A 27,699-nucleotide genomic window follows, 5' to 3' on the forward strand; every position below is an offset into this window, starting at 1 on the left:
GCCATTAAAAACGACATCATAGGGGTACCTGGGTGACTCAGTGGGCTAAACCTCTGCCTTCGGCTCAGGTCATGGTCCCAGGGTCCTGGGATGGAGTCTTGCATCAGGCTCTCTGCTCAGCGGGGAGCCTGCTTCCCCCCCACCCCCCACCCCTGCCTGCCTCTCTGCCACTTGTGATCTCTTGTTCTGTCAAATAAATAAACAAAAATCTCTAAAAAACAAACAAACAAAAAAAACGACATCGCAGAAAGTACCCTTAACAACATCTGGAAAGGTATATATGACATATTAAAGGCAAAAAAAAAAAAAAAAAGGCCAGGTTATAAAAAATGATGTCCAGGGCGCCTGGGTGGCTCAGTGGATTAAGCCACTGCCTTCGGCTCAGGTCATGATCCCAGTGTCCTGGGATCGAGCCCCGCATCGGGCTCTCTGCTCAGCGGGGAGCCTGCTTCCCCTTCTCTCTCTGCCTAACTCTCTGCCTACTTGTGATCTCTCTCTGTCAAATAAATAAATAAAATCTTAAAAAAAAAAAATGATGTCCAGTAAGATCTGTATCAGTGTTTAAATAAGAAAAAATAAATGTCTTTTTTTTTTTTTTAAGATTTCCAGTAAGGGGGGGGTGCCAAGCCCAGGTCCCAGGCTGTGTGGCTGCTGTCGTACCTTGAGGAGCATGTGCTTCTCACTGGGGGTCAGGTACATCTTGTTCTCGTAGTAGTCCACGCAGATGTTGACAATGTCTGCCAGCAGCTCCTCATAGCCTGGGATCACTTCCAGTTGCTGATGGAGACACTGAACAGCAGCGCCCCCCGCTGGTAAACCCCTTTCCTGCTCCCCTGCCCTCCGCCCAACCGCCCCCACCCTGGAAGGCCCACAGTTGGTTGGCAGTGACAGGGCATAACCCCCCTGACCATCCCAGGTGGATGGAGCCTGAGTCTCCTCCTCAAAGTCCCCAGAGTGGTTGGTCAGAGCTCCTGCAACTCTCCCACAGCAGGGAAGCCACCCCGCTTGGAGCCTCCATTTTATTTCCTGGCAATTCTGACAGAAATTCCTTTCTTGGGCTGAACTGAAAAGCAGTACAGCTTTCCAGCAAGAGGCCTGTGGTAATCTAGGCTTGGTTTTGAGGGTGTAGACTTAGCCATGACATCTCAGATGATAACAGAAAGACCCAGTCCAGGGGAGGAGAGCAAGACCAGCAGGTGTGCCCCTCCTGCAGGGCACGGTGGTACAGAAGCACTTCCCATCTAAAAAGAGTCTGCGGTCTCCACCTCAGGCCCTTTCTCTCCAAAGGGACAACCTGGGGCGCTGTGGGGGAGGCCATGGGAGGTACTGCTACTGCTTTCCACAGAACCTGTGGTTGAGTCTCAGGAAAGAAACATGTCAACACTGACAGCCTTGTGCAGTCAGCCAACAGGAGGAAGGGCCCAGTGAAGCCAGCAGCATCCCCAAGAGAGGTGTGGGCCTGAAAACATTTCCAAGATGGAGGGCCCCTCTCAGCCAGCACCCTGCCCACATTCTCGCTGGCGCCCGTTTAGGCTGGCCTAATGGGTGAGCAAGACGGGTAACATAATGTCAGAGCGGGAGAGCCACAGCTGCAGGGGTGCCCGGCAAAGTGGCGGCAGTAACCATAGCTACGGCAGCTTATGCTCTTACCATTCGTCAGGCTCTGCTCACCATGGCCTTTGGAAATGGTCTCTCATTCCTCACAACAGTCCTAGGAGATGGAATCTCATATTCTCAAAATAACAGCTCTACTTCACAGATGAGGAAATGGTGGCTTAGACCCGGCTCACGTTCTCACAAGGGGTCAGTGGAGGGTCCAGGATTAGAAAGGAGGCCGTCACACTCCAGAACCCAGGCTCTCAGTCCTCACTGACGTGAGGGCGGCATGTGGGCTGAGAAGACGTTCAGGGAACAAAACCCCGCAGAGGGTAAAGGGGTCATCCGTGGTTGGGAGAGGAGACTTACATCTGCTAACTCACGAGTAGGAAAGTGGGGATGTTCATCTGGACTGGGCTTCCCTGCTCGGGGTCCCTCAATCGTCAGGCCCCTGCCTGTGTCCTGAGACCCCAGGCCCAGATGAACAAGGGACGTGCCATCACCTGGGTGATCCTGTTGTGGTTGGCCAGGAACATGGAAAGGTTCTGTGACTCCTGGATAGACTGAGGGTCCGCCATCTTCCTCAGGAACTGGGCTGCCCTGTACATGGTGTCATGGAGAGGAATGCTCAGACATAACCCGCCCAAGCCAAGCCTCAGGGGCTCCCACTTCCACCTAAGCCAGAGTTCCACCGCCCCCTGGGGTTAGGGAGCTCTGGATATCACAGGTGACTCTGACATCAAAGGAGAGTGTATTCTGGAGTCATTTTGTCTGGAGCTATGTGCACCCTATATTAAGGGCACCTACAATTAAGAGGCAAGAATAGGTCCAACCCAGCAAGTTTACAGGCAACTAGCATCCCATCAACCAGCCAGAGGTGGCAAGACAGAGTGAAATGAGTACCCTCGTGCTGGGCTGTAACCTGTCCTGAAACCGCAAGCGGTCATGAAGAGGAATCCCAGGCAGGGTGTGTTGGTTTTGCGTGGATTATGTTATTTACAGAAAACCTCCAAGTTTCTAAAGCAAAGCACTGCATGGAAACAGAAGTCTATTCCACCTAACAGGATTGGAGGTGAAGGGATGGTGGGCCTGAGGAACATACACAGGGCTCAAAGGAAGAACCACACGGCACCCTGCACTGTTACAGCCTAGCCTGGTGGTGGTGCGTCCTGAGTCGTGGCCAACTGTGCGAGCACAGACACGCCTTGCTCAGGTGGTTTGTGAGTGTGTCATTTGGGACCACAATGCAAAGAGTAGCCCAAACTGGGGAGAAATGGAAGGGCGGTGGGGAGGGACATGGGAGATACTATGTATGCCATGTGCTGTCTGCGAAATCTTTGTGAAAGCAGCTGTTTCTGAACCAGGCTGGAGATGGGGCTCTGCCTGCAGACATGCACCCCGGGGGTTGCGCAGGTCCCTCGGGAAGAGAAAATGGTGGGAATCGGTCTGTTGCTGGGTTTCTCCAGTTACCTTGGAGGCCCAGAAGGATGTGATTCAAGGAGGAGGGGCCCTCTTCATCAGTGACACAGAAAAGCCTTCCTAAGACACATCTCCAAACACTGCAGGGCTCATGTGAGCCTCAGCAACATGCAGGAAAGTATCTGTTGCTTTCGAATGCCCACTGCCACCTTCTGCGTGGCTGTATCCTAATTTCTGGAAAGTGACAGTCCCTGACCCACTCAGTCCTTCTTTCAGCTGACACTGGCCAGCACCTGACCCTTGGAGCCCCCACTCCCGGCAGTAACCAAGGGAGGGCTCCACACACCACCCAGACCAGAGCCAGGACCATCCTCCATGGGACTTTGGCAAAAGTACTTGAAAGAAGCGCCCCTTCTTTCCTTCGGAGCTGGGGCTGCCACGTTGGTCAGAGGGAAGCCGCCAGCCACCAGCCACCACCCCAGGGCACATGCCTGTGAATGAAGCTGCTCTCAGGGAAGGCTGAGCCGAGGGGTAGCGGGAACTGGACCTGCATCACCTGAGGATCTGGATCCAGATAGAGTGAAACCGTTCCATTCTGGGGGCCAATCCAGTTCCTTCTTTTACAGAAACAGTGTGAATTGGCTTTCTGAATCTTGCAGGAAATGACTGATGTGACCATCTTACGATTATTTTTCTGGTCCCAAGCTGCATGGGAAACCACTATAGGTTGGGGAAAATGAGACTCTGACCCGGTCTTGAGACAGAACACGAAAATAGAGAGCCCGCCCCCAGCCGTGGCGGGGAATGGCTGGTTGGGTTCTGGAGGAGGAGCCCGGCAGAAGGGCTCCAGGCCCCGCCTCCCCCAGGCGGGCTCTGCAGGAGGAGGGGCAGGGAGGGTGCCCTGACCTCTTATAGGCAGAGTGGTCGTTCTTGACGCTGCACTTCATATTCTTTAGTTCATCCAAGACGGCAAACATGTTGATGAACTTGCCCAGGGTCAGGAGGTAGGCCTCGGAGACGAAGTCCTTCCTGCGCTCGGCATGGCACAGCCGCTTCACCTCACTGCAGAACCGCTCGATGGCCTTGCGCTGCGGGGGGAGGGGCAGCGGGTAAGGACAGGCGGCCCAGAGGGTGCTCCGGAAGGCGCTCGAGATGCTCTGGGTGGAGAGGAGGATCAAGACTCCCTCCTCTGGGGCTCTGGTCAGAGTGTGGACATTTAGAGAGAGTCAGATCTGCCAGGAGATCTTTCTTAGCGGTGCCCCTAAATCCAGAGCTCCTTTGGAGAGGGGAGCCTGGAACCTGCAGCCAAGTGAGTCAAACCAAGGAATTCATTCACTATGCCTTTGCTGAGCAACATTATGTCTTATTCATTTTTTGTATCCCAGCACCTAGGACAGTGTCAGGCACCAGACAGGGTAGGGACCAAGAGTGAGAGACACACTCAGAGAGAGAGAGGCTCATGCAGCCAGTAAATTGTATTTATTGTGCATCTGCTACGTGCCAGGAACCATTCTAGGTACTCCAGGAAAGTAGAGAATAAAACAGAAAAACAAAAACAAAAACAAAAACACAACAACAAACCCTGCCCTAAGGTGCTTATATGTGAGTGAAGGCAGAAAACAAAACAAATGCTCTATGTCAGAATGTGATATACACCGTGGAAAAAAATAAAGCAGGAAAGTGGGATAGGGAGGGCAGGGAGAGCTGTACACTTTAGTAGGAAGATTGAGAAGAAATCATGCAGAGGCGACTTATAGAAAAAGAGTTTGAAAGAAGAGGAGAAAGACAGGGATAACTGAAAGAAGTGCATTCTGGACAGCCTGAGTGGCCATTGCAAAGGCCCTGAGGTAGAAGTATCCCTGACATGTTTGAAGAATGAGCAAGAAGCCAGTGGTTGAAGTGAAGTGAGCAGAAGGAAGAAACTGGAGGCACAGAGGGACCAGGGCCACTGGCTCTCACAGGACTTTGTGAGGGCTCAAGTCTCTACACTGAGTGAGTCAAGGATAACATGGTCTGAATTGTACTGTAAGAGGGTGACAATAGCTGCTGTGGTGAGAATCCACAGTAGGGGGCAAAGATAGAAGCAAGGAGAATAGTTAAAAGAAATGAAAATATGTCTATCCCAAAATATATACATGAATATTCAGTCGCCCTGTTCATAAATAATCCCAAAGTGGATATAACCTTGATGTCTATTAACTAATAAATATGTAAATAAAATGTGGTAGATCCATACAGTAGCTTAGTATTTTGTCATATATTTTGGTACATGTTACAACACGGATGGATCTTGAAAACAATATGCTAAGTGAAATAAGTCTGTCACCAAAAATCACATTATTCTGTGATTTCATTTATATGCAATGTCCAGAAGAGGCAACTCCATAGAGACATGAGACAGATTCGTGGTTACCTAGAGCTGGAGAGGGGGAGGGGAGGTTATAATGGGGTGGTAGCTAAAAGGGATGAGATTTTTTTGGGGGTGGTGAGAATGTTCTATGACTGATCGTGGTGATGGATGCACAACCCTGTGAATATACGAATAAAAAATGGTTGAATTGCCCAATTTAAAGGATAAATTGTATGGTATGTGAATTACATCTCAAAAAATCTGTTACCAAAAAAAGCAGCTGACCAATAACAAAAATAGGCTAAAGCAGCAATTCAGAGAGAGACACAGAGAGAGGAGGAAGTAGAGGAAGAAGAGGGGGAGGGGGAAGGAGAGAAATCCCTCCTGGTATGTGAACTTCACTCCATGGACATGGGATACCCTGTCCCAGTCAGTTATTCCCCTCCTCCAAAGCCCAGACAAGCCATCCTCTCTTCTTCAAGTCCAGGTCCAGTGGAACTTTCCACAATGATGGAAATGTTTCATAACTGCACTGTCCAATATGGAAGCTACTCATCACATGTGGCAACTGAGCCCTTCTCACCTCATGGCTAGTGTGCTGGGGGACCTGAACTTTATTTCGTTTTCACGTAGATCGTCCCATATGGCTAACGGCTACTGTGTTCAACAATATAGTTCTAGATTACTCCAGATCCTCCCTTCTCTAAATTCTTTGTCGGAAGACCCTCCCCATTTAGTACTCAGTCAGCATCTGGATAGTTCTCTCTTGGGCCTGCCTTCCTGAAGAGACCAGGCCCCTGAGGGCAGGGCCATGATGCTAGTCACAGCAGCGGCCGTTTGTCACACCTACTCTGCAACCAGGACTCCATCTGGCTCTCCACAAAGAGAACTCCTTTATCCCCCCACACACCGGAGATGAGGCATGATTTCCAAGGTGAGACAGCCGAAGAGGTTAGATGTTACAGAACACACAGGCTCACAGGGACAGTGTGCAGAACCTTGAGTTTCTCTGCCTCGGAAGCAGCTCTCCTGCCCTGGGCTGCACGCATGTGCGCCCTCCCCAACCATTCCCATCTCCTGCCCCCAGAGACCTGGGCAGAGCTGGGCGCGGGCTGGACACCCGGCCAGGGCCTGTGAGGCTCCTGATGACGCTCAGCTCTTCCGTGGAACGTGTGGAGGGCACAGAGTGTGTGCCACGACTCCTGCCCCAGGGTGCAGACCAGCCTCGAAGTCTTCAACCTGCATTCCTGCACAGGTTCTGACATGAGTGTCGGAACCAACCACTCTGCTTTATTCTCCCTTGGCCATTCCTGTTTAAGCAGCCTGCCCTCTTGCCTTCCATTCATGGAGGCCCCACGGTGCTCTTTTCTCTTTTCCTCCTGAGATGATTTCCTCTTCCTGGCTTCCCAGCTGGCGTCCCTGCTGTCACTCTTCTCTCCCCTCCTACTTCTGCATCTGTAGCTGTCTCCCCACCTCCGATCCATTTCCCACACAGCGGCCAGAACGGTGCTGCAAAACCTCAAACCAGAATGTGTGTCACGAGGACACAGGGGCTTCTATGAGGCCTGAGTGAAATGCACGTAATCTTTTCATGTCTGATCTCCCGGCCTAGAGTGTCCTAGAGATCGGGTCCTTTCTACTTCCCCGGGTCACCTTCCACCAGCCGCCCTACTCACTGCGGTGCCCTGGTTGCCCATTATTTCTCAAACACGCCATGCCCCTTCAGGCCCCAGGACCTTTGCCTTTGCAGTTCCTTCCGGCTGAAATCTTCTTTCTCTGGTCACCACACACCAGATGATTGTCACCTACAGAGTTCAGTGCAAAGGCCATCCCCATAGCTACCCCAGGTCACAGACACCCTCCACCCCAGACTTGGGATTTTTTAATTTGGTTTTACTCACAGCACTGACTACACCCTGAAAAGGATTGTGTGTTTTTTACTGGCAGTCTCTCCTCCTCCCGAAACACACTCATGGGCTCCCTAAGACGTAAGTCATGTGGACAGAGGGAGGCTTGTCTATCTTGCTCACCGAGGGGTGTGTCAGGAGCACACAGGGGGTATCTGCTCGGTTGGTAAGGTAAATAAGCTGGGTCAAAAATCCACGCCCCAGCAGCCGGCAGAGCCGCGCCTCTCTGAGTCTTCTGATTTAGACCCACCCTTATCCTCACCTGAAAGTACATGAACTTCATGAGCTTGGTGACCTCCGGCTCCAGCACCTCCACTGTCTTCTCATAGATCTCGACCCGGTTGGGCTGCTCATTGCATTTCACCTGCGGGGAGATGGGGAAATCACACACCCTCCTTTGCCAAGGCAGTTCTGGTTCACATCTGTCGTGTTATTAACAGAGCCCTTCTGCACTCTTGAAGGTACCTCATTTAGGATGATAAATGCAGTGATCACCCTAATGAGCAGGGGGCCGGGGGAGCCCTGTCTGATGGGTCTGACCAAGAGTAGAACTGCTCCCCAGACCCTGGCTGTGGGAAAGAAACCAGCTGGTTCTGAGATCAAACCCCCCTCCTCTTCAATCTGTTCAGTACCCTGACCTTGAGCTGACACCTACCCTGGTCTGCAAGGTCTCCCTCCTTCAGCCTTTCCCCCACTCCTAACCCACTGCAGCCCACCAGCATCTAAGCAGAGAACAATGTGCCAGCCACGGCTCTGCGTGCACACGGCGTGAGGCCCCCTAGCCATGCCTGGCCCCATCCAGAAACCCATTTTTTCTGTCCATTGGTTTTCAACACATCGGAATCTCATGGAAGCTGTTTCATAGCCTGCACACCCAAGACTGCTAACTGGTCAGGTGAAACTGAACAGTGAGCAAAGGTTAAGAATGAGGACATTCTCCACACCGTTGCTTAGGAATTCTTAAAATGGTACCACCAGTCAATGATTAAATGGATAAAGTATGATATATTCATATGATATCATCATAAAGCTGCTAGAAGGAACACGGGGAAGCTAGAAGTGACGTGGAGAGATTGCTACCATAAACTGACAGGTGAAAAAACCGGCAGGACGTGAAGGGTAATTGCACTGCATGTTTGTTAAACAAAACACCAAACAAAACTGTGTGTGTGTTTGCGTGTCCATATATAATAGAGGCATAGAAAATCTGAAAGAGTTCAAAGCAAACTGTTAATAAGAAGTTACCTCTGGGGACGAAGGTTAGGAGGAAGAGAGAGGAATAGCTTCTGTTTACTTTGGACACCCGTGGTTTGCTCATTTTGTTATAATGGGACCCATGAACTATATGACGTTGATAATTACGGTAAATAGAATAGCTACATGAGTCAACACAAAAAGGTTACTAAAAAGGAATTAAGAGGAAAAAAGCAAATGGCAGGATAATATAAGTATAAACAACATACATTTATAAATATAAGTCAATGATCATTTACAATAACATTTGTAGGAACAGTCGTGATTTCAAGGAAAAAGATCCAGAGGAATATGCAGCAAAGTATCCATAGTGATTATGCTTTGGTGGGAGGTGGGTTTGGGTGGTGGGGTTGAAGAGATGTGGATGTCTTGCTTTTTACTTTATACCTTTGGACCATGGTTTGGATGTCGCACAGGTAGTCCATACTGATCTTGAAATAAATTGAACAAATATTTTTTAAGTTGTCATCAGTGGTATGGGAAGCTCTCCACATGTCTTGAGCAAGCTCCTTTGACTACCAGGCCCTGCCTCACTCCCCGTCAGCTGGGAAAGCTCAGCTCTTTGGCTGGGGCCGAAGCGGAGGGCCCCGGAGAGCCACCGAGCAAGGACAGGCTCACCTGCGGGATGGCCCGGGAACAGCTGCGCCAGGTGTAAAGCATGACCGCATACTCGTGCCCTTCCTCCAGCATTTCATTCTGGAAAGCAAAACATGCCCTCAGCAGGGAGAAATTATGCTGGTGACAGAAGGCTCCTTCAGGGCCCCCCAGAGCCTCAATGCCTCACAGTGGCCGGGGGACTAGCAGCATCGTGGAGACCTGGGAAGTGGAGGAGACATGCAGACTCTCGGCCCCACCCTGGGCCATGGAATCAGAATCTGTATTCCAAGGTACACCCTTAGGTTTAAGAAGCCCCGGCTTCAGGGAGCTTTCTCAACTGGCCGCATTTTTCAAAGATGGACAAACACCTTAGAAAAAAGGCGGCAGATCAAAAGTTGTCTCGGGTATACTGTTAGCAAGAAAATAAGCAAGTAGCAAAACAGTATGTACAGCCGGTAGGTTAAAAAAACAGAGTAATAATTATGAAAGTGTACTGCTGTGTACTGAAAAATACTTTGGTACAACAGGCATGAAGCTAACGAGTGAGCTCTCTGTGGGGCTGGACACACATGGGCTTTCACTCTTCATATGACAGAGTACGAGGCTGCCCTTTTATAAGAGCCCATGCTACTGTTCCAGAATCAGGAAAATGATTAAGCTCCATTTTTTAAAATAATTCCCAGTAGATGGCAAAACCAGTAAGAGCATGGAAAATGAATCTGAAACAAAGAGTGACGACTCACCTTACCTCGCCAAGTGCTAAGAGCCCTAAACCCAGGTTCTACATAGCTGGGCTCAAATCCCAGTTGCATCACTTCTTAGTCCTTTGATCGTCAAGAAGTCAGTTAACCTAGAATTCTCCATTTAGTATCTGCTTAATGATAATGACAAGGACAACCTCCAAGGATTTCATGAAAATTAAATCACACACACACACACCTACACACCCATGTCAGGTGGTCCATAAAGGGAAGTAAGAGTATTACTAGTCAAAAAAGAGGAGTCCGGCACTTTCTCAAAGAGTGCAACACGGAGTCGCCACGTGACCCAGCCATTCCACTGCTAGGTACATACGTCCAAGACAAATGAAAACACACGTCCACACAGAGATGTGCACCCTTGTTCACAGAAGCGCTCTCCTCACACCAAGAGGTGGGAACTAGCCAAACAGCCACTGACTGCTTCGCGGATAAACATGGGGTGGCACAGCCACAGAAAGCAGCAGTGCTGGTCTGTAGGTGGGAGGGAAGTGCTGAGACGGGCCGTGGCGTGGATCAACGCGGAGAACCTTCTGCCAGCCCCCAAAGGCCACCTGGCGCGTGATTCCTTCAGAGGAGCTGCTCAGCACAGACAGATCCACAGAAACAGAAAGCAGATTGCGGGATGGGGAGAGACAGGACTTAGGAGTGACTGCTAATGGGCTTGGGGTTTCTTTTTGTGGTGACAGAAATAAAATGGCAGTGATGTTTGTATGACATTGTAAATACACTAAAAAACACTGAATTATACCCTTTAAATGGTGAATTTGATGCTGTATGAAGTTGACAAAAAAAAAAAACAATAAAAATGGCATCGCGAGACCATCTCTCTTGTAAATGTCTGTGCTGATAGAAAAATGAACCTAATTCTTTTTATTAAAAAAATTTTGGGGGGGCACCTGGGTGGCTCAGAGGGTTAAGCCTCTGCCTTCGGCTCAGGTCTTGGAATCGAGCTCCAATTCGGGCTCTCTGCTCAGCAGGGAGCCTGCTTCCTCCTCCTCTCTCTCCCTGCCTGTCTCTCTGCCTACTTGTGATCTCTATCAAATGAATAAATAAAATCTTTAAAAAAATGTTTTTTAAATGAGCCTAATTTTTTTTATTCCATGTATCACATCTACTTCATAATATCTCCTTAGCACAAGATCGAATTTGGAATTTATTACTTCTTGTAATTTTGTTTTCCATAGCAAATGTCGATGAGGAGCCATACTTTCAATTCTTAATTTGGACCCCCTTTAAAATCAGTAACATGTTGTCCTTGGGACCAGAGAGCACCAAGATCAAGCCTGTGGGTCTCCTGCTGCTCCTCCTTCAGAACAGAGGTCAAAATGGGAAGTGATAGCATCACACAGCCCACCAGCAGGGGGAAGAGTCTGACTTTCACTCCGTGAACGCTTTACTAAGTGGTCGGGGTCCCAGGCTCCATACTGCATGCCGTGAACAGGACGGCAAATGAGGACGGTGTAGACTCTGCCCTGTGGGTATTTCAGTGCCCATCCACCAGATCTACTGTATGCCTGGAGGACAGGGGTCAGGACGGTGTGGCAGAAAGAGCCCTAAGTGGGGCCTCAGGAAGACTTAAGTCCTGGTCCTGGCTCTGCCTGGGCTCACCTTTTACCTTGAAAGTGTCACCAGTTTTCTCAGGTCGACTTGGCCCCAATCACCAGTTCATTCCTGATGCCCAGGCCATGCCCCACCAGAGCCAAACCCTTATTCCTGGGGGAGGAGCCAAGGCCCCAGTATTTTTTAATGCTCTCAAGGCAATTCCAGTGTGTGGCTCAGGAAAGGGAATTTGGGCACAGAAAGGGACATCGTCTATGTGCATGCGCAGAGACACCCGAACCCCGGGAGTCTCTGAGAACCTCTGTCAGTGTCTTTCCTCCTGCTGTTTCCACCACCAACGACGTTTTCCCCACCTCATCTCTGACAGATAAGTTCCAACTATGTGTGACAGCAGAGATGTGTGGAAAGAGATCAGGACTCGGAATCAAAGGCCTGGATCCCAGGTTCCACCCTGTGATTTACTAGTTGTGGGATCATGAGCAACTTGCTTGTTCACTTCTCCAGGTCTCGGTTTTCTCATCTCTAAAATGGATGTAATGATCCCTTTGCAAGTCACAGGGCTGTTATAAGGCTCCAATGATATCATGTATGAGAATATCTTATACATTTTAAGTCATCTTACATATGGTTAAAATGTGTGTGTGTGTCTATACATAGAGTATATCAGGCCCTATTCAAAAGTCCCTTCTTTTTTCAAGCTTTCGCTGACCCTCTCAAAGACCCTTCAAAAACACAGAGCTTTAAACTTTTACCATGTCATTTACCTTTAACTTTGTGCATTTTCTATTTGCCTGCAGAGTAATCCAGAACATGGGTTTTGTAGTCAGACAGACCTGCATTTGGCAACATCACTTGTCAGTGGTGGGACATTGAGTAATTTACTTAAATTTTCTGGACTCTGGTTTTCCCTGTCTGTGAAATGGGTATTGTGATAAAGCCTGTCTCACAAGGTAGAGGTGAGAACTGACTCAAACAGTGCAGTTATAATATCCAAAATAGAACTTACAAACAGACATCTCTCCAAAGAAGACATACAGACAGGCCAACAGACATATGAAAATGTGTTCAAAAAGACTAAACATCAGGGAAGTGCAAATCAAAACCATGATAAGATATCACCTCACATCTGTCAAAATGGCTAAAATCAAAAGCAAAAGAAACATCAAGTGTTGGCGAGGATGTAGAGAACAAGGAGTCCTGTTGCACTCTGTTGGTGGGATTGCAAACCGGTGCAGCCACGGTGGAAGTCCATTTGGAAGTTTCCCCCCAATTAAAAATAGTACAAGAACATTAATTTGAAAGGATATATGCACCTGTTTATTGCCGCATTATTTATAATGGCCAAAAGATGGATGCCACCTATGTGCCCATTGATACATGAATGGATAAAGAAGACGTGGTAGAGATATACAACGGAATATTCAGCCACCAAAAAAGAATGAAATCTGGCCATTTGCAACAATGTGGATGGACCTAGAGAGATCTAGAGACTAAAATGCTAAGCAAAGTAAGTCAGTCCGAGAAAGACAAATACCATATAATTTCACTCATATGTGGAATTTAAGAAATAAAATAAGCAAACCAAAATAAGACAAACCAAAAACCAGACTCTTAACTACAGAGAACAAACTGATGGTTACCAGAGAGGAGGTGGGTGGGGGCTGGGTGGCATGGGACGGAGAGGAGGACCCCGGAGTCACGTACAGAAGTGCTGAATCACAGTATTGTACACCTGACGCTAATATAAGCGTGTATGCTAACTACACCGGAATTTTAAAAAAATTTAAAATAAATAAACTCTCTGCACAGAAAGTGTTAAATAAAGGGAAAACTTGTCTATTTCGCACTTGCCTCACTGAGAATCAAGACTGGCCCCTACTTGTCCTTGGACATCCCCTTCCAACATCTAGCACAGTCTCTGCAGGAACCAGGTACACAGTATTTATTCAATGGATGGGGTCAGGGATGGTAAGTCCAGGCTTTAGCATATAACTGGTACAGTGAGGTGCAGTGAGCTGCAGACGAAGCCTCAGAAGGAGGATTCTGGAATGCTTCAAATTCCAGGGCTGCAGGAGAATAACATCAATGAAAGCCCAAGAAAGAGGGGGCTTCCTCACAGATGGGTCAGGTACAGACCTATCCGACCATCCCCCTCACCCCCCCCCCCCGTGAATAACTCGGACCACCAACTTCCTTGGGTCAATAACATATTATTCTACAACCATCATCTCTTCATTCTGAGAAATCTTCTGCTTTGGTCAAGAGAGAAATGTCCACCCAGCCAGAAAGTAAGCTGTAGAGTATAAGACAAGGCAGGATCTGATCATATGTTAGCCTACACTGCTCCAGAAGTTCAGCAACGGGAAGAGTAGGGTCAGGTGGGGCCCTACAGGTGAGTAGGGCTTGCAAAGCTGGAAGCCAGGAACAGCGTGCCCCGGGCCCTGGGAGAGGGTGGGGCAGGGCATGAGAACGGGCTTATGGAGACGGGTCTGACGGAGGCAGGCAGCTCCCGGGAGAGCCGAGCACCTGCCCCTCCCTCCAGTGCTGGCAGGATCGCGGCAACTTACCATGCTGGAATGGACCGTAGCCTGCTCAATGTACCTTGCAATGCCTGTGACAAATGCATTCCTGTCCTCGAAGTTTGTGTCAAAGTTAGCCTGTAGGAATTAGAGGACAGAAACATTTGTTGGAAAGCAAGTCCAAGGTGGCTAGGTGTCCAAAAATGAGTCCAAACCGCTGCGAACCAATGCCACAGGTTTCTGTGGAAACCTATCTCCACATCGTCCTCTGATCTTCCCCCAAGAAAATCCCACTCTGACTCACTCACACGGGGCAGGCGCCGGCGAGACGGGGCCCGCACCTGCTTCCCCAGGTTGCCTGAGATTTGGAAGTAAATGGGTAAACTTCAGAAACCTAACTAGCTGCTGAAAGTCAAGATGGGCATCGCTTTCATTGGCAGTTGCAGAAACACTCACCTGAGGCTGCAGATGCTTACGTACAAGGACGATAACTGTGGCATTTTTTTGTGACAGAAAAAAACTGGAAACCATCCAAACGTCCATTAACAGCAAAAGGCTAAATAAGTCATAGTATATCCATACCATGGACTTAAAAGTTGTGGCTAAAAATAAAATGGTGGCATTGCAGTATTGTCATGGAAAAATACCCATAATAAATTTTAAGTTAAAAAAGCCAAATCATAGACCAATATATGTAGTATGGTTTCCTTTTTGGTTAAAAATATCTATATCTATGTATGATATATATTTATATCATATATATAGTAAAAAGGGGCGTGTGTGTGTGTGTGTGTGTGTGTGTGGTTTGTGTAGTCACAGTTACAGGGTGATTTTGATGTGTTATACTTTTGTGTATTGCTTATAATAAAAAACATACTTATGTAATCAAAAATTCAACCTGGGTTAGAAAACGTGAATAAGCCAAGTTTGTGACTTGACGCTTCAGCGAAGTTTGTGCTTAATAAAATCTAACTACTGAGCGAAATTACAGATATATTATGCATTCATATTTAGTCTCAGTTTGTAGCCCCAGAACCTACAAAAGGTCAAATACAGCTAAAAATCTGTATAACTTATTCTTTCCTCACGTGGCATACTCAACCAGCATGCCCAGACGAGGGGCTGTTTGCGAGGCTGACTCTAGCTACACCGATGCCCTTCCCAGCTCGCCCTAAGGTGAGAGGGCGATCGGTCATGGTTTTGAGCAATCTGATCGTGGTTTGTCACAAGCTCAGGCAAAGGCAAACAATGGTGACTGGCTTCCCTGAGCCATTAGCTGCTATGGGGAGCTGAAAGCTCTTCTCACATACATGACGGAAAAGTAATTACCCAGGCAGGCTCCAGGGGTTTCTAAATTGTAATATTTAATTCATGAGATGAGAGCTGCCAAATCCTTGGTTGGTGCCGCAGCAGGAACCGCCGGGAAGGTATTTGGGGTCAGAGCGGATCAACAAGCCTTCCCCAGGGAGGAGACAGCCCTGGTGTACGTTTATGAGCTAATCTATTCCTCATCCTCAGCTCCGGCAGGGCGCGAGGGACTCCATCAGCTCGGGACCTTTCACCTTTCAGAGGCAGCCAGACCCCCTCCCTGGGCCTTCAGGGCAAGCTCTCGGGGGACACCCAGGGCTCCGGGCAAGCAGACCTGGTACATGATGGAGGACGGTGGCGGCTCGATGCATGGCTGCTGGTCGGGGAGGGGCAGCTCCTCCAGCAGGTCCACGTTGGACAGGGCGTCCTCCAGGGTCACGTGGGTGGTCATGGCTGCGGTTGCCCCGTTCTGCGCCGACGGAGAGGGACGTCAGGGGCCTCCAAGGGTCTCTCAGCCTCCCCCTGGGGGGGCTCCTTCCAGAGAAGAAAGAGGGTTTACACTCACTGAGACCACTTGCACTCGCTCCTTCTTCACAAAGTGTTTGCAACTGATGCCTGATAGTTGACGATCTCTTTGCAGTTTACAAAATCCTGGGCTGGTTTTTTTTCTTTTGGAACATCTATGTCTGGACGGGGCCAGCCCGCAACCCCCTGTGATCAACACAGCGGGTGGTATTTTGGCCACAGAACAGATGAGGAGGGAAGGCTCGGCACAGTCATGGGACGCCCAGACAAGAACCGTGATGAAGGCCCAGAGGCCTCAGATGGGCCTGCCACTGGACACAGGCCGTGACCAGTCCCCAGCTTTGGCTACTTCTGAGGATACGCGGCCGGTCCGTACCTGAATCACTGCACAGCACCAACACCCGTGCGGGAGAAGCCACGATTCTCCACTTGAAACCAGGGCCTACGTTTTACAGGCCAAGTAAGCCAGAACTAAAAGAATTCAGACCTTAGCATGCTTAACCTTATTTGCAAAAATGGAAGTGCCATGATCTTCGTTGGCCTGGAGGGGTTTTGTGAGGCACACCAAACAAATCAGTCCTAAAAATGGATATTTTTGTGTCTTGGACCCTGACGGAATGCGGTGGCTTTGATGAGAGCTGCATCGGACAGTGAGGCTAAAGGGGATCTGAAGACGTGCTTACTTACCCAGGCCGAGCTATCTACTATTTTAAGAACTCAGCCCCCAGCAAACAGAATACTCATTTTTTTCAAAGCCTCTGTGAGATGCTGATAAAAAAAGATCATGATTTAGGCCGTAGAACAGGTTCTCAGGAGTTCCCCCAAACATGACATCCTAGAAGTCACATTCACTGATTACCATGAGTACGATTAGAAATCAAAAATGCAGATCGCAGCCTAAAAAACACCCCTACCTATGAAGATCTGTAAAAAATACCTCAAGGCCATTCGTCATTAAAGAGGAATTCAAATAGAAATTATAAACCATTTAGGACTGAAAGAGAACATAAATAAACGTCTTAAATGCATTTAGCAGAAAATAAGAAAGTAAAACTAAATGAACCTAATTTTCACTCAAAAATCTAAAAAAAAAGGGGCACCTGGGTGGCTCAGTGGGTTAAAAGCCTCTGCCTTCGGCCAGGTCATGATCACAGGGTTCTGGGATCCACACTGGGCTCTCTGCTCCGCAGGGAGCCTGCCTCCTCCTCTCTCTCTCTGCCTGCCTCTCTGACTATTTGTGATATCTGTCTGTCAAATAAATAAATAAAATCTTTAAAAAAAAAATCTAAAATAAGAAATCAACCCAAAGAAATGAGAGTGAAGGCACTGATCATTACAAAAGCTGAAATAAATGAAGCAAAGAACAAAACAAAGAGCAGACTAGGTGAACGAAAGTCTAAAAACTGAGTTTCATACGATTAATAGTAACAGCGAGCTGCCCCTTTAGCACACTTGGATAAGGAAACCAACAGAAAGCCCACTGCGCTGACGGTCTGAGCACCCCTCCCTTCCCCAATCTCAGGCAAGTGTGAGACAGGCTTGCAGGCTAGAGTTCTGAAGTGTCAGAAAATGTGTCTTGATAGCTTGTCAGGAAATGTGGTATCCAACACGAGGGCAGAGAAGGGTCACGGACATGACAGTTGGGTATAGGGGCTGCAGAGTGTACCCCAGGTCATGTTGCCCCAAACCAGTGTCTCCTTCCGGCCCATGGCTGGGAGGGCAGGTCAGGGCCGAGCAGCTAGGGTTGCTGCACCCATCACTGAGTCTTCTAGCAACACCTCCCCATCATGCCTGGGACAACAGCAAAGGCCATAGAGCCAAGGAGGGCTTGAGGAGCCCAGAAGTGACTTCCCCCTCTGTTCTCTGCAGGCACTCAGCCTCATGGGGGTGGTTTTAGGTCCTCTCCATACCTACGCTTCTTCCTGTTCTCTCCCCTGAATTTGAAGTGTGGTATCCAGTTCTACAGCAAAACCATTTGCCAACCAACACACAAAAAATTGTCTCCCTTCTTACATTAGTATTATGTTCACTTTATAGGAAGGACTAATCATTTTATAGAGCATAATGATATACAAGCACCAAAGCCCTAAGAACCTTCTTCATTAATTAGAATAATAATAGTAGTAGCAGTAGTAGTAGTAGTAATAATAATAAAACCAACATATCTTTACCCTTTATGCTCTGCCAAGCACTCCCCTATTTTAATTTTGCATGGACCCTACAAAGGTAGGTGCTATGATTATTCCCATTTTACAGAAGAGCCAACAGAAGCTCAGAACTGAAGTAATTTCACAAGGTCAAGTGCTGAAAAGTGTGGGGCTGAGGCTGGAATCTAGATGTCTCCAGCTCCAGATCTGGGGTTTCCTTCCAAGTGCTGAGATTCACATTGCAAGTCTGTATGTACTGACATGAGGTCCATCTCCATGCTAGGTCTTCTCTTGAAAAAAAAAAAATTTACTTTTTTATTTGACAGAAACAGAGAGAGCAGAAGCAGGGGGAAGAGGCAGGCAGAGGGAAAGGGAGAAGTAGGCTTTCCGCTGACAGGGAAGCCCGATCCTGGGGTCCTGACTAGGTCTCAGGACCGCAAGATCATGACCTGAACTGAAGGCAGATACTTAACCGACTGAGCCACCCAGGGGCCCTGTGCTAAGTCTTTTCAATTGTTGGTGCTTATGCCAAAGTACTACAGGCACAGCATTTTTTTTTTTAAAAGAAGATGTATTTATTCATTTATTGATGGTGGGAGGGATAGAGTGATAGGTAGAGAGAGAATATCAAGCAGACTCCACACAGAGCACAGAGCCTGATGTGGGGCTCAATCTTATGATCCCAACATCATGACCTAAGCCAAAATCAAGAGCCAGATGCTTAACCTGCTGAGTCACCCAGACACCCAGCACAGGCATGGCTTTTTAATAATAAAAGGCTTGGGCTCCATCCCTAGGACCTTAGTAAGGATGTGAAACAGCACAAGGAAGGAAATCTGGCAATATCTAACAAACTCATATAAGCATTTCACTGTTTGACCAGTAATCACTTCTAGGGAACTATCCTAAAGACATGTCGATAAAAATGCAAAAAGACATTTGCACCAGGCTATTCACGGGGCACTACTCGCAGTAGCAAAAGTGTGCAAAATGCAAACACGCTTCAACAGAATATTGTCTGAATAGACCATGTGCCGCCACACAGCGAGATACTAGGCAGCAGTAAATAGGAATGAGGAATCCATCTATACACGCCAAGTCTGGGGTGATCTCCAGGATATGCTGTGTACAATACACTGTCATTTATCTAAGAAAGGAGTGATGTACACATGCACACACACATTAAAAAACAAACAATGGAAGGATAAACCATCTAATTTTAAAATCTGGCCATCCCTGGGGAAGAAGGATAAGCAGGAATATGGTTAAATGGGTAGTGATAGAGGCACGATTTCTTTGAAAATAACCCATTTTGTAGATTTGACTTTGAAACCATATATTTTATATAATTATAAAATATTTTTAAATTTAAAAAGCAACTACTCCGGGTGGCTCTGTCAGTTAAGTGGCTGCCTTTGCCTCAGGTCATGATGGCGGGGTCCTGGAATCAGCCCCACATCCAGTGCCCTGCTTGGTGGAGAGTCTACTTCTCCCCCTCCCTCTGCCTGCTGTTCCTACATGTGCTATCTTTTGGTTAAATAAATACATAAAATCTCAAAAACAAACAAAAAAACAACCACTACCTCGCAAAAGTAAGATAAAACAAATTAAGGTATATGTGTATTAGTTTTTGGCATAACTACACAGAAAGAACCTATTCCAAGTGATTTTTTTTTAAGATTTTATTTATTTATTTGAGAGAGATCACAAGCAGGCAGAGAGGCAGGCAGAGAGAGGAAAGGAAGCAGGCTCCCCACTGAGCAGAAAGCTGGATGCGGGGCTCGATCCCAGGACCCTGGGTTCATGACCTGAGCCAAAGGCAGAGGCTTTAACCCACTGAGCCACCCAGGCACCCCTCCAAGTGATTTTAAAACTCAGAAATTTCTGGCAGAAGATAGCTTAAGAATGATGAAGAGTTGCAATAAAATATCTCGAGCTTTTTTTCATAAAAAATTGGTTAACTGTGGCAGTGAGAACGTTTGAATGCGCTGTAAGGTAAGACAAATTAGTGATTGTGGAATGCTCTATCATTCCTGGTGGTGCTAAGAATTGGTATTTTTGATGAGAGAAAGGACATACAAAACCAAGTCAACTATATAGCCCTGAATATGAATTTGGGGTATCAGTAGGAAATCATCACATGTTTTGACTTTAAATATACCATATACACGCATGTTTGTATGTATGGGTATGTGTGTTTATCTCCTAGCTCTGTGCACTGAAAAGACAAGGACACAATGACCAACCCATGAGCAATGAGCACTTTTACTGCCTGGCTTTGGTCTGAAAATACTATTTCCTGCGAAAAGAACCAATATATTGGAGAAATAGGTCAGTCCAGGTCTGGGACAGAAAATGTATAAGAAAGGCTTAGAACAAGTTGTCAGAGCAGAAAGCAAAGCAGCAGCTCTCTATCTAGGACTCCCACGGTGTATCCAAGGGACCCAGGAGCCAACTGGAGGCAGCATCCACTGGCCAACGAAGGGGCACTGTGAGAGCATCAGTTAGTATAACTCAGTACAACGGAAGCAATATAAAATATGTGTAAATCCATGAAATCATAAGGACACTTACTAAAATGTTGTCTTTTTAAATTACTTTGTTACTGCTGGAGGATGCCAGTGAACCACCTTTATGTTGAAAGTAGGCACAAAAAAGCAAAGAAGCAAACATTTAACATGCCTTTCCTATACACAATGACCACTGGGTAAACAAGAGGAATGTTCATCTCTAGAGATAGAGAAGTTCTTTTTTTTTTTTCAGAAATACTGATAAATAAAATATCCCTGGGTGGCTCAGTCAGTTAAGCATCTGCCCTCAGCTCAGGCCATGATCCCCAGGTCCTAGGATTGAGCCCCACATTGGGCTCCCTGCTCAGCAGAGGGCCTGTTTCTCCTCTCCCTCTGCTGCTCCGCCTGTTTGTGTGTTCTCTCTCTCTCTCATTCTCTCTGTCAAATAAATTAAATCTTAAAAAAAATAATTCCCTGTATTTCTAACTCCTCAAATGGATATAGGCACAGATGATTATCCACTGCTAACATCCCTAAGTGAAAGACAATCAGACATCATGTGCCTCCTGATGGAAGAGCACACCATTGCCTTACAAAGAATGCTGGACCCAAAGCAAAACACTGGAAACCAATCAAGCCCTTGACACCCACTGATAGTAAATGACCAGGACAGAAGAACACGTTAGAATATGCCACAGTGATGTAATCAGTAAAATATAATCTATGGGAAACTATGCAGGACGAATGACTCAATGTCACATAAATTCCATGGGGGTGAAAACAAGAGATCCAGGGGAAGCCATTGCCGATAGGGGACTAACAGACTGCCACAGTGTGTCCCCTTGTTTGGATCCTCTTTGAAACAAGCCATCAGAAGAAAATCGTATATAAGGAAACTGGAACATTTAAGAGTAACTGGGTTCTTGATTGTATTAAGGAAACGTGCTATTAGTTTTCGGATGTGAAAATAATATCAAGGTTATATTTTAAAAGAGTTTGCATCTTTTAGAAATATCTACTAAAATAGGCATAAAATGATACAGGGGTTTGCTTCCAAATACTAGTAGAGAGGGAGAAAGTGAGTAACAGAGGAAACAACTGTGAACTAGTAACTGTTAATGCTGTGTGATGCTTACACAGGGATTTATTGTATCTTTCTATTCAATGCCACATGTTTCAAAATGTTCGCGAAATCCTCAGGCTTGGTGTATACACCACCAGCTCGAACCCATCTCCCCTTCCTTCACCTTCCCTGACTCTCACTTGGCCATGATCTTCCCCTTCACCTTCCTCCTACACCCTGGGTTTCTTCTGGACTTCACACACTTCAAAATAACTCATTGACCTGAATAACCCTAAGGTTTTCCCTTTAACACAATAACACCCCTGCACTTCCCTCGAAGAGAATCAGTAAGTGAACAGCCTACCAGCCAGTAAATTAGGAGTCTTTATTTCTGTTAATGCAACCTTTCTTTTCTCCTTGTAAATGCAGCTTCTCTAATGGATTCCTGTGTTTGTTTGTAGATCATTCACTGTCTCAGGGAGAAGGAAATCACACATTTTTAACTCAAGGGCTATAAGTCATTGCCAACTCCAAATCAATCAGAAAGAAAAAAAAGACATTCTGGAAATTTTAAGCAATACACGTGAAAATAAGGACTTGCTTTCTGGCTCAAGTGTCCTGCCTATTATGCAATCTGCCAAAGGAGAGTAAGTCTTTATATTCAGTCAATGAACACGTGGCCACTTTGCCACTTTGGAAGAGAAATTCATAAAAATATTTAAAAACGAACAGTGTTCTGGGAGTGTCACTTTACCAGGCACAGCTGCGGCCTCTCAGGGTGGGGCATTCACAGCCGATTTAAATTCAGCATCTCTCTAACGAGCTCGAACACAGTGGCCTGGTTTTACCGAGGACTAACAGCACTGGGCTCCAAGGCAATCTGCTTTGGAGAAGGGCTTTAGGGGCACCCTGGCTGACATGGCTGATGGAGCCCGAGCAAGTGGGGGTAGGCCCCCAAAATGCCAGGTGGGTGCCAGGAGAACCTGGCTTGGGGAACGCAGGTGCTGACTAACCATACCCTAAACCCAGCAAAAGATCTAGAAGCAAAAAAGATCTGCATTGTCATTTCCTATTTGACTTTCTGGAAGGAAAAGGAAAAATAACAAGATCTTTTTACTGAAGTGGAATACCGGGCTAAGTATAGCCTGGGTTCAAATCTGTCATCTGCCACCTACTAGCTACATAACCGTAAGTGTATTACTTAACCTCTCCAGTCTCGGTTTCCTTACCTTTAAAAGGGCAATAATTAATAACAGTCCCTGCCCTTGATGATTTATTCTGGGGATTATATAACATTACAGAATGTGGAATGCTGCCCAATAGCAGGCACAAAGTAAGCCCTTGGGAAATGTTAGCAGGCGGGTGGCCTCTTTTTAACGTGGTGAATGGATGAATCAAACATTGCCACAATTCTATTTAAAAAAAAAAAGGAGGGGACTACTATTATCTCAGCTCTAACATCTCAACTCTATAGGTCTTTCATATTGATTTGCTCAGTCGCAATCACCCTGCAGTTTCGAGAGGACAGGTGTTATTTTTGCTGTTTTTCTAAGGAGGGCACAGGGTTACTGAGAAGTGAAAAACGTTCTATCAAGGTCACGTGGCCAGCTGGTGGCTGAGCTAAGGGCAGAAAGCGGATATCTTGACTCCCAGTTCAATGCCCTTTCTTCTAGACCACACCTACTTTTGTACCTTTATAAAAGGTACCAAGCACTTTACTTCTTTTTTTCCCCTCCAGGTTGGCTGCTTTTTTCCCTCCTCAAGAAGGACAAGACTCTGCCAACCTAGAAAGATTAGGTAACTGTCACCTTTGGGTCCTACAAACATCAAGAGGTCAGGAAATATTTTCCCTGCCTGTAAATCTCTCCAGCTAGAAAGCAATTAAATACATAGTTGAAAGTGATAAATATGTGAGTATTTATGTATAGAAATATTGTATAATTAAATATGTAAATAAATAAATACATAGGAAATAAAAGGAGGCTTACATTGTCCCCCTAAAAAAATGTATTCTTGCACAGCATTTGACTGAGCAGGAAAAACCCAAAGAAGGAAACTGGAGTGTAATTATGCGTACACACTGGGCATGTTGGGGACTATGCAGGGACCCAGGTTTGCAGTGACAGGACGTGGGGCCACGGGTCAGTATTTCCTCTGCAACTGAGACCCTTCCACATGTCAGAGGCAGCTCTTTCACAGGTGTGGGACCCAGGCAGGCTCAGAGTCACCCGTGTGCATCTTACAGGACTTCCAAAGACCCCACCAGAATGGAGCATGTGGCTTTTCCTGAACAGTCTGGGGGTGAAGAATTTTACAAGAACATTCCACTGACCCCCATGGTCAAACCTTGTGGCTCCAAACCTCACTGCAGCCACTTGGCACTTCTTTTAACGCATCGCCCGGTCCATAAAATAAAGCCGTAAGTTAGGCGCTGCCGCAACGCTGACAGCAGCAAGCCTCACCGTGGTGCCTGGAGAGGAGAGGCTGAGCCATGCAGGATGGAGAGGAAACTACAAGCATGAGAGTTGGGGCCACAAAGTGCAGAAGCAGAACTCTACATATTCCAATAGCTTAAGAAGTATCAGCAATATCACAGCACACAACCACCAAACACTTCATACACTGCCAGGATGACCCTAGGGCTCGGGAAGACCGAAGGGGAATGGTTAACTCCTTAAGGAGCCTTTCTGACTCTCTTACCCACTACACAAATTCACTTTCCCCTTTGGCTCTCCTTAAAACCCAGTGTGCCCCTACTTCTGTGGCATCCATAATGCTTTATTACACCTATTACCACAACTTCTCTCCTGCCCTAAATGACAAATTTCTTGAGGGCAGGAGCTGTCTAACACCCAGCTCTCAGCACAGTTTCAAGCACACATTTGTAGCTACATAAAGATTTAGTCGATGAGTAGGTGCACCTGGGTGGCTTAGCTGGTTAAGCATCTGCCTTTGGCTCAGGTCATGATCTCAGGATTCTGGGGTCAGGCTCCGTGCTCAGCAGGGAGCGGGGCAGGGAGCCGGGCAGGGAGCCTACTTCTCCCTCTGCCCCTTTTCCTGCTCGTGTTTTCCCTCTCTCTCTCCCAAGTAAAAATCTTTTTTCATAAGTAATGGCCAGGGAACCCAAGACATCAAGAAAGCCATCACTATGTCCAAGATACCAGGATTTTAAAAGTGGGAACGGAGGAAAAGGAATATAAATAGCAAAAAACCTGTTTATATTTTAGAAAGAACTCCTTCAAAATGGTTCAAATAGTTAACATGCGAACACTTAAAGCGAAAAGCTTCAATGTTTTGTATACAGTTATGTCTGAAATAAAATCTCCCTTCTCTCACCGCATGACCTGATTTCACTCATCCTTCAAGGTCGCTCACGCTAGGATGTAATTGCTCCCTTCCAGTGTTGGTGAGGCTGTGAAATAGGAAGCCTCAGACATGGTCAGTAGGAAAAGTAAAACAGTGCGGTACTTTGGGAAACTGTAGCAGTTCCTCAAATTTTAGAACAGAGAGTGACCTTGTGACACAGCAATGGCACTCCTAGGTCCACCAGCAGTACCTCTTTGCTGACACGTGCTGCCTGGGAAGGGTGGCGAGTACCGATACTTCCTCTTTCCATGTCAGGGCCACCGTTACTAATTGATAATGGCTTTATTTCTCAGTGAGTCCCCAGGCAGCCTCAGAACCCTCCTCGTGAAATACAGAGGTCCAGGTGGCCACCGGACATCGATCTGCGTTTGCCCGTGAAAGAAAACACAGATGTGTAGAATGAGGTATGCGTGTGTAGGCTCCATGAGGTGACAGGCCATTTCTTAGCCGTCACTGAAAACCTCAGAGACCTTAACAGAGCTCTGAAAACAGATTAGGCACATAGGAAGTAGCAGATGAATGCATGAACACATCTGAATCCCCTGACGACACAGGAGAAATGAAATGACCTGAATAGGCCATGTCTTCATTTCTAGTTTTTCCATTCCTTCTCCTTCACTACTGACAGCACAGATAACTTAAATCAATATGAAATATGCAGTCATACCCATAAACTGTCTATACAATTACTTACTTAATATTTTTGTCTATAAAGAATTTTTATGTTTGGTTTTATAAATGTATTTTAGAAGGAAGCTCAGATTACAATCACTAACAGAGAACTAGTATCACTTGGCCACAAACAAAGGGAAACTATAAAATATAAAAACAATGAAAACAATGGGTATCATCTGAAAATCACCTCACATCACTCTTGATATGTTCATGAGAGGTGGTTTATCTGGTGAGAGTGGGATGAACAACTAGCTCGAATCCTGACTGCCACTGCTGGCTCTGTGACCTTGGGAAATGGCATTATGCTTCTGAGCCCCAGCTTCCTTGTCTCTGAAAGGAGGAATAATAACAGTTCCAACCTTGTAGGCTTTGAAAACTGAATGAGTTAATTCATGTAAACAGCTTGCTTGGTAGAGAGTGCTCAATAAAATCTGCCCAACAAAACCAAATCCAGCATTGTATAAAAGGGATTATACATCATGACAAAGTGAGATCTATCCCAGAAATGTATGATGGGTTTAACATTAACATCCAAAAATCAATTAATGTAATAAGCCATATCATAGAATAAAGGACAAATCCCACAGGGTCATCTCAGTATATGCAGAAAGAAAAATGGATGAAGTCATACTCCCCTTCATGACAAAAACACTCAGCAAACTAGGAACAGAAGGGAACTTCCTCAACCTGATAATGGGCAGCTAAAACAAAACAAAATCTACAGCCAACTTCAGACTTAATAGTCAAAGACTGAATGCTTTCCCAAAATTAGGAAGAAGACAAGGATGTCTGCTCTCTCCATTTCTATTCCACATTATATTGGAGGTTCTAGCCAGTGTATTTAGGAAAGAAAAAAAATAAATAAACGGTATCCACATTAGACAGGAAGGAGTAAAATTATCTCTATCTGCAGACACTTAATCTTATACATAGAAAATCCTTATGAAACCCACTAAAAACTATTAAAATGAACAACCATGTTCAGTAAGGTTACAGGATACAAGGTCAACACACAGATGTCAATTGTATCTCTCTATACTAGCAATGCATGGTCAAAAAATGAAATCACGAAAATATTCTATTTATAACAGCATCACAAATAATACAATACTTAAGAATAAGTTTGCCCAAAAAAAGAGCATAAAATGTACACTCTGAAAATTATAAAACATTGTCAAAAAATTGAAGAAGACACAAATAAATGGAAGATATCCCATTTTCATAGATTGGAAGACTTAATATTGTTAAGATGGCAGTATTCCACAAACTGATACAGATCCAGGGTGATCCCCATCAAAATCCCAGATGGCGTCTGTGAGGAAATTGACAAGCTAATCCTAAAATTCACACAGAAATTCAAAACGATCTCCCAAAAGAACAAAACTGGAGGACACCCACTTCCCAATTTCAAAACAGTCCAAACCTAAAGTAATCAAAACAGTGTGGAAAAAGAAAGTGTGGTATTGGTATAAAGATATAAAACAGAACTGAAAATCTAAAAATAAACCCTCATATTTATGGTCAATTGATTTTTGACAAGGGTACCAAGACAATTCAGTAGGAAAGGATATTCTTTTCAACAAATGGTGTTGGGACACCTGGATATCCAGGTGTGAAAGAATGAAGCCAGACTTCTACCCGACACCACACAACAAATCAACTCAGAATGGATCAAAGACCTATAACAGCCAAAACAGTAAAACTCTTCGAAGAAAACACTGGAGTACATCTTTGTGACTCGGGAATATGTAATGACATCAAAAGTACAAGCAGTGCAATAAAAAATAGGTTAAGTATCTTTGATTTTATTAGCTGTCTATTAATAGCATCAAAATTAAACTTAAAACTTTGGTACCTCAGAAAACATCAACAAGAAAGTGAAAAAACAATCCACAGGATGGAAGAGACCACCTGGACGTCGTCTGCTATTTACATAGACTATACAAAGAATTCTTAAAATTCAGTAACAGAAAGGCAACCCAATCTTTAAAATGGGCAAATGATAGGAACAGACCTTGCTCTGAAGAAGATATACAAATGGGCAATAAGCACATAAAAATTATTAATATTTTTAGCCATGGGGCAATGCAAATCAAAATCACAGTGAGTTATCATTTCATATCCATTAGAACAGCTATTCTC

At 46.0% G+C, this 27,699-nt stretch overlaps 1 protein-coding gene across 4 annotated transcripts in view; it reads right to left on the reverse strand.

Annotated features, from left to right (window-relative positions):
- CYFIP2 (cytoplasmic FMR1 interacting protein 2) overlaps positions 1-27,699 on the reverse strand; it is a 125,033-nt gene that overhangs the window by 88,662 nt on the left and 8,672 nt on the right. For 2 of the 4 annotated variants that reach the window (XM_032337184.1, XM_032337185.1), the window contains exons 2-8: positions 15,606-15,805; positions 14,012-14,101; positions 9,145-9,222; positions 7,535-7,636; positions 3,922-4,103; positions 2,100-2,196; positions 661-789 (exon numbers count right to left, since the gene is read on the reverse strand). In XM_032337184.1, coding sequence (XP_032193075.1) covers positions 661-789; positions 2,100-2,196; positions 3,922-4,103; positions 7,535-7,636; positions 9,145-9,222; positions 14,012-14,101; positions 15,606-15,722 — 795 coding nt within the window. In that variant the 5' untranslated portion in view covers positions 15,723-15,805. Of the gene's footprint in view, positions 1-660; positions 790-2,099; positions 2,197-3,921; positions 4,104-7,534; positions 7,637-9,144; positions 9,223-14,011; positions 14,102-15,605; positions 15,806-27,699 lie in introns of those variants that run through there. The other 2 variants (XM_032337187.1, XM_032337186.1) reach the window with 2 other exon arrangements.

This window comes from Mustela erminea, chromosome 3 (assembly GCF_009829155.1).
Source record: "Mustela erminea isolate mMusErm1 chromosome 3, mMusErm1.Pri, whole genome shotgun sequence".
NCBI lineage: Eukaryota > Metazoa > Chordata > Mammalia > Carnivora > Mustelidae > Mustela > Mustela erminea.